A 7636-nucleotide genomic window follows, 5' to 3' on the forward strand; every position below is an offset into this window, starting at 1 on the left:
CCACTCGCCACTGTCCTTGAACGTTTCGTGCACGCACATTATTTCTTCTCCTGGTCCTGAGATGTCGCTTACAGTGGCGCAGACTTCCATGTCAGATTGGCATCTAGTTTGGAAAACGTACGTTAATGGCTGCTCAAGGTTTTTCCCTCGCACGACTAGAAAGAGGGCATGCTAGCACGGGCGCTGCTATTGTGGTCTGCCAGTTTCAATCCTCATCAGAGCTCAGAACCACAGCAATGGCTGCGCTGAGGCTGTGCTCGTGCTTCTGGCTCCTCTGTGTACACGTCCGCCATGCGACCGCAGTCTCGTTCGACCACGTCTACTTCAGCTCCGGCGATTTCAGGGCGGAGGATGACGCGAAGATCATCGACGGCAGGATTGACCTCCTCGGCGACAAGAACTTTGCCGGCTGTCGAGCAAGGGGCCGCGCTCTGTACAAGCCGGCGGTGCAGCTCTGGGAGGGCGCCACGGGCGAGGTGGCCAGCTTCACCGCCACCTTCAACTTCACCATCCAGTCTCTGCCTCTGGATGGCCGGAGAGCCCCCCCTGGGCACGGCATGGCCTTCTTCATCGCGCCGTACATGCCCGAAATGCCGCAGGAGTCCTACGAGGGCTGCCTTGGGCTCTTCGACGAGACGGCGAACCTGACGAACGCATCCGGCAGCGCCCGCTTCGTCGCCGTCGAGTTCGACACCCACCGTGACCCGTGGGACCCCAGCAGCCGGCACATTGGCATAGACGTGAACAACATCGACTCACGCGGCAACTTCAGGATCTTGCCAGACACCAGCCTCGTCGACGCCGGCGTGATGTCTTCGACGGTGAAGTACGACAGCGCCACGACGAGGCTGGACGTCTTCCTCAGCGTCGGTGGCACCACTTACAAACTGTCCGCCACCATCGACTTGCGAAGCTTGCTGCCAGACCAGGTCTCCATAGGCTTCTCGGCGGCCACCGGCGCAGCGTTCGGCAGCAATCACACGGTGCTCTCGTGCTCCTTCCAGTCCACGCTCCCGACAAGGAACGGCACGGCTCCCCCGTCTACCTGGTCAACCAAACTCAGTGCCGGGGTTGCCGCCGCAGCCTTCCTGGTGCTCCTGCTCGGGGTCGCCGTCGCGGTGCTGCTCCGGCGTGCAAGCAGGAGAAACAGGCAGCCAGACGACAAGGACATGCTCGCCGGCGACATGACTCCAGACTCCCTCGACATCGACGACGATGAGTTCGGTTCCAGCGCGGGACCGCGGCCCATCCCGTACGCCAACCTGGCGGCGGCGACGAGGAACTTCGCGGAGGAAGGGAAGCTGGGGCAGGGCGGCTCCGGGTCGGTGTACCGCGGTCACATGAAAGAGCTCGGCGGCCGCGACGTCGCCATCAAGGTGTTCTCGCGAGGGGCGTCCTCGGAGGGGAGGAAGGAGTACAGGTCGGAGGTCACCATCATCAGCAGACTGCGCCACCGGAATCTTGTGCAGCTCATCGGCTGGTGCCATTGCCGCCGGCGGCTGCTGCTGGTCTACGAGCTCGTGCACAACGGCAGCCTCGATGGGTACCTCTACAGCAAACAAGATGTTCTGACATGGCAAGTTAGGTATGCATGCTTTGCTTGGAGCTACATGTCAGTCGTATTCTTAACTTGATTTCGTATCTTGACTGAAATGACCCTAATTTTAGACTCGCGCTTATTATAGAGTAGACTAGAAAAATCTTCCTATCAGTTTTTTAGGACGCTATTATTAACTCAAAATGTAGCATTATACACATACAATGCATGATGAGCAATATCCAACCTTTACGTAATAAAGATGCACGGAGCCAAAATCATACTCCCTCTATAAACTAATATAAGAGCGTTTGGATCACTATTTTAGTATTCTAAACGCTCTTATATTAATTTATGGAGGAAGTATTAAATTGAGTCGGAGTGCTTGGAATAAATCTGATTCTACTTGATTGTGCCCTTACTTTTGTTATTATCAGATACCAGATAATTCTTGGGTTGGCGTCAGCCGTGCTGTACCTTCACCAAGAATGGGATCAATGCGTTGTCCACGGTGACATTAAGCCGAGCAACATCATGCTGGATGAGTCCTTCAACACCAAGCTAGGCGATTTTGGCCTATCGCGGCTCATCGACCACGGCATGAGCTTGCAGACAATGTCCGGCATGGCGGGCACGCCGGGCTACCTCGACCCGGAGTGCGTCATCACCGGCAAGGCATCCACCGAGTCCGACATGTACAGCTTTGGCGTCACCCTGCTGGAGATCGTGTGTGGGCGGCGGCCGATGGCGCCGCCGAGAGACGGTGCCAAGGACGGCCAGGTGTTTCGACTGCTGGAGTGGGCGTGGGACCTCTACGGCAGGGGCGCCGACATCGACGCCGCTGACGAGCGTCTTGGCGGCGTGTTCGACCGGTGGGAAGTGGAGAGGGTGGTGGCCGTCGGGCTGTGGGCCGCGCACCCCGACCCCAAGATGAGGCCGGCGATCAGGCAGGCCGCCGAGGCGCTGCAGTCAAGGAAGTTCAGGATGCCGGTGCTGCCGCCCAAGATGCCGGTAGCTGTGTACCTGCAGCCTTTCGCAGCTTCCACCATGGAGTACAGCGACACCACCACCACTGTCGGGTCGTCAACCGGCCGTACAACGACGACGCAATCTTCAAATACTAGCATGCCAGCGGCTGTCAGCGAGGAGTTGGTTTGAACCCCAGTATAGGGTGAGTAGTACACCTCAGAATTCCGATTGTGGTGGACAAAGAAGAAAAGTTCCGGTCGACAAAATTTGCACTGTCGAGTAATATAGGGATCAATGAGTCGAAAATTCGCAAGAGCGGACGAGCTCGCCTGGTCTCGGAATCGCTGGTCGCTCGTTCCCTTGGGGATATGGGTTGTGTCAGGTATTGTCGGCTGTGTTCCTTTAAAATCATTTTTCTTGGGCCGTATAGGGGTTGGTCGGACCCGTGCGTAGCAGACGGCCGTTCCCTGGAGTCCCACGCAGTGACGGTACACACCATAACGGCAGCCGTACACACGGCGTCATTCCAGGAGTGCTGTTGCCTGTTGCTGACCGTGTCAACAGTTCCCCCGCACGATCACCTGAAAACACGAGAAAAGTATTAGTTCGCATAAAAAGCATATACAGCCTGACTGATTGTTTTAACTTTTATTCACACAAATTCACAAGCTGTGGCGAGTACCCCCGCCGTGCCAGCCAGCGATCAAGGTCATGTCTTGTTGTTGATGCAATGTTGCAAATTACTTTACTTGCACAACCATATTTGAAGCATGATACGTACTAGGAATAAACGTTTTGTTGGGCCTTGATCAATAAAGCATGATATTCTTTAAAAAAAGACTCGGATGGACCTGACGCTACTCCAATATGAGATTTGACTTCAGTGACACCTCCCGGTGGAACTACTACGGGCATGAACTTGTCGTAGGCAGCAGGTACGCTATGCCTGTGCTGACTGGCATTGCGTCTGAGGCAACAGATTCATTTTCTAAGTATTTTGTAATAACAATCTTTTTTTTTAAATCGACCACGCCTTATCGGTTAGCACAGTACTCATTCTGGAGATGTTCGCACAGCATCTTGTGACGGCATGCTTGCAATATGTGCAGCGGCTAATGCAGCACCAATAGGAAGTGATCAGACAAAATGTAGATATTGGAACAGGCCTTGTCAACAATCATCATTTTTCACAATACTTCACCACGCCGATTACCAGGGGTGGCTTATTTTCCGTGTGACACACGGTTACGTAAAATGTACACAGTTTTAGGAAAATTCTACTAGCTCACAAGCCAACATCAAATTGTACAAATTGGACGCAAAACTAGAAACAAAGCTAAATACCTAACTGTCCCCTCCAGCCGGATTGTTGTTTCAGTAGGAGACACTGCACGAAGCACCATACTTGGGTTTCCACACGTATTTCGCCGGTCACCACATACGCCACAGTTGGTGCATTTCAGCTACCTCATCAGTTTCTTCGGTAAGTCACCCCTGTCTGGTGTGTCTCCGTGACTCCCATAAAATCCATGATTTGTGCCCGAATAGCATCATTAATTGAGACGCCGCATGCTGATGCAAGGACAGTCAATAAGCCAAAGTCAGTAAAAGTACTGAATTCAGTATGTTCTTAAGGTGTAACATATTGAGTTAAGTAATTCACAGATGAATGTCACTCACAATCTATAAATAGTCTAGGCTAAAAATAAGTGCTTCATGAAAGAACACAACTAATACTCCAGATCCGAGTGAATTGCAAAAAACCACCACATTTAAAGTTCACTTCTGGAATCGCCACCACATTTCTTGAACGCCCCAAAAATCTATCAGTTTCCTTTCAAATTTTCTCAATAAACACTAATGACCGATTTGCGGCGATTTAATCCAATTTCTGACTAGTTGGACCCATTTTTAAGTGCTGACGTGGCATAAAATGCTCAATACCGTTTGTTGAACGTTAAGTTAGACATGGGGCCCACCGGTCATCAGCCGAACTTACAAAAAGGTCCCTGAAAAATTGCACAAAGCACCCTAGAAACAAAATTAGATTACAATTGGACCCCTGGGAAGATGTTCCGGTGAGCACGTCACCGCCGGAGGAGAGATGGGCGACGGCGAAGGGGCTTGGAAAGACAACTCCGGTGACCACGTCCGCCGCCTTGGGCAAGGAGAGCGGCGGCAGGACACACAACTCTCCGGACGTTGGCTCACTAGGGCAGGCTCCTGGTCGCGCGGTGGCCCGGCGTGCGGTGGCCGCAGCACACGCGGTAGCTCCTCGGCGGGTACCCGGGCCTCGATCTGGAACTACAGCGCCGCCGCACGTGGGAGATCTAGATGCACATCACCACCGCAAGCAAGCTTAAGCCCGCCCCCCACCCACATGGTCGGCCGCTCCACTAGCACTGGACCCGCGCGTGCCAAGACGGATAGCGGCTCCGGCGAGCTCGTGGGGGTGAGCTGGAGACCGGCAGCAAGCTCATGGGCGTGAGCTGGAGACCGGCTCGTTGCACGACATAGAGGAAGAGGACGGAGCTCGTCGGGGCAGGGGGAGGGGCCGCATCGCGAGTTCCGGTGTGGGACTGCGCGGGGTGGTGGATATCGTCGACGCTAGGAAGGATAAGAGGAGGCAGATGGTGGAAGGGGGTGGAGCACGACGAGAGGTGGCTGGGCGGCGCCGACCATCAGGTACAGTATGCAGGGACCGGTCCAGAGAGATGGGGATCGTGGGGATGGAGCGGATCCTGACGAGTAACAGTCAACGTTGTTTCCTTTGACTTTTTTGTGCCACGTCAGCGCTTACAAGTGGGTCTAACTGGTCAGAAATTGGATAAAATTCCTCAAATCGGTCATTAGTGTTTATTGAGAGAATCTGTAAGGAAACTGGTAGATTTTTGGGGCGCCCAAGAAATGTGGTGGCGATTCCGGAAGTGAACTTCAAATGTGGTGGTTTTTTGCAATTCACTCCTCCAGATCCTTACTCAAGTACAATAGAACACCTCGTCCTACCGGGGTATCTTGCAATTTTAACAGACCTCAAAAGTATCTTTTGATTGCCAATTATTTTCATTTTAAGAGTGATCGTCGACACCAGTACATGAATTTTTGGTGGCGCCGGAAAGCTATATCCAAGAGAACGTTTTATGATGGCAATTGAGTGTATAAATTATGTTGTACACCTTGCCGAAGCTAATATTATTTTCACGGAGCTGCTTAACAAGTTCACGTGTATATATATATCGATATGTCTGTGTGAAGACAAGTATACTTTCTCACCATACTTATCTGTAAGAGAGTGATTGTGGGATGTCCTGTGCTCGCTTGTGTACTAGCCGTTGTCTTTTAACCGGAGCAACCGTATCATCACTGGGCACCTACATCGACAAGACCGTGTGTTGCTTCTTTTTGGACCCCTGCAAAATGTTTGTAACAAATAACAATGTGTCAGATTTTTTTTCTTGGCACAAGCATAAGTCTGGTACATTAGCTCAGTTTTGTTATGCCAACAGTGAATCAAAAATAATACTAACCGAACAGCCGCAGACTATCTCCTGCATACAGTTTGTTCTCTCAATGTTCAGTCCGCTTTTTTTGTACTTAATTCCAAACCCAATTTCCCTGGAATACATACTGTGATAGTCATATGCTTCTCCAAGCGAATCAAAGTTGTTTCCGACTGTAGGAACTATGACAATGTCAGTCTTCTTCTATGCACAACATGTCAATGTTTTCTCCAGAACACTTATTCTGCCAGCAAAGTGGTCGTTCAAGAGGTGCACGACTAACTCGGACCTGTGTAATTCAGAAAGGAATCACTACCACGTAATCAAAAGAAAATTTGCTTTGTTAACTATGGTTACATGACATGCAGACGCCGCACAGAAACATTGATTACCATGATTCATCACTGTTTTTTCTGGCAGTGTACTAAAAATCAAGGATAATTGAATGACCACCACAGAAGTGCATCCTACATACCTCTTCGTCCAGCCCAGTGCCTGAGGATGATCCTTCCCGATTGACTGCTTTGAGTTGGGCGCCGACAAGCTCAGCCCCTCGCAAGTGCTGTTCAACTTTAACTGTAGTGTGACGACCGCGGCGCCCACATCACCAATGCTGGACTGGGCGGTTGTGCAAACCAGAGTTTGGGTGGCTTCTGCGTCCAGTATGGACTCGCCGCCGCCAAGATCCGACAGGGGAAACCTATGCAAAGAAGGGAGCAGAGTACTAAGTTGCGCGGCGAGTCACATCGGCAATCAGCATGCACCAAATGCGGGAGCTATGAAACGTACCTGTCGACGGGATCTGACCAGAACTAGAATCAATCGCCTCCGGCCTCAACCATCGCAATGGATCTGAAGGGATAGGTTTTTTCTTTCGAAGGATTTCCCCCCCTATAGGCGATTTGCCTCATGTGGCGGCTGATGGGATAGGTTTTTCCCCTATATAAGTTGGGGTGGAGTGGGTGGACCCGCACTGCCATACATGCTTATCCGCTATGAACCCGCCGTTTTGCGTGACGGACCGGAGCGTCGCCCATCGTTAATGCACCGGGAGCCCCGTCCTGTACGAACGGAACATATGCACGGTCTGCCGTCACGGCATCGCATATCAAACAGCGGAGTCACTGTTCGACGCTAAGTACGCCCACCTGCTCCATACGTTCGCATTCAATACACCGAGCGACGCGTCCTCGTTCCGTTGGTTGGCGTAGCGAGAGCAGGCGAGCTCGTCCGCTACATCGCCACTCTCTAAATGAGTCCTATACTCCTATCGTTTGCAACACATGGATATTTTGGATTAATAGGTGAATGAAGCTGAAAACACATAGATCTACTATATTTGATTTGATTATTAAATAGTTGTATAATATTTGTTGAATACTAGCATAATATAATTTAAATCTTTTAAAATGCATGATGATGCATGGTTGTATGTTTAGGTGGATAATTATGGTGCATACTTATATGTTCAGAGCATCTCCAATAGAAGCACAAAAACTGCTTCGCGTGCTAAAATTCGGGTTTTTTGGACGACGGACAGCTCCAACAGAAACTGTACAATAATGCATGCGCATAAAAGGTTGGGCCATTTGCATTTCTGTCCCTAACTCGAACCACCTAATCAGATATA

The 7636-nt window shown here is 51.1% G+C and overlaps 1 protein-coding gene and 1 long non-coding RNA gene across 2 annotated transcripts; one reads left to right on the forward strand and one right to left on the reverse strand.

Annotated features, from left to right (window-relative positions):
- The first annotated feature begins 236 nt into the window (after positions 1-236).
- LOC119328558 (L-type lectin-domain containing receptor kinase IX.1-like) lies at positions 237-3097 on the forward strand. Its single transcript, XM_037601537.1, has 2 exons — positions 237-1585; positions 1975-3097. The coding sequence occupies exons 1-2, from the start codon at positions 237-239 to the stop codon at positions 2693-2695; spliced, it is 2070 nt and encodes a 689-aa protein (XP_037457434.1). The 3' UTR covers positions 2696-3097.
- A 586-nt stretch (positions 3098-3683) lies between these two features.
- LOC119331248 lies at positions 3684-6911 on the reverse strand. Its single transcript, XR_005160427.1, has 5 exons — positions 6796-6911; positions 6482-6706; positions 6034-6295; positions 5780-5916; positions 3684-4078 (listed from the first exon to the last, which is right to left on the reverse strand). It is a non-coding gene; the product is annotated as an uncharacterized LOC119331248 (long non-coding RNA).
- Positions 6912-7636: the final 725 nt, after the last annotated feature.

This window comes from Triticum dicoccoides, chromosome 7A (assembly GCF_002162155.2).
Source record: "Triticum dicoccoides isolate Atlit2015 ecotype Zavitan chromosome 7A, WEW_v2.0, whole genome shotgun sequence".
In the NCBI taxonomy this organism is placed as follows: Eukaryota; Viridiplantae; Streptophyta; class Magnoliopsida; order Poales; family Poaceae; genus Triticum; species Triticum dicoccoides.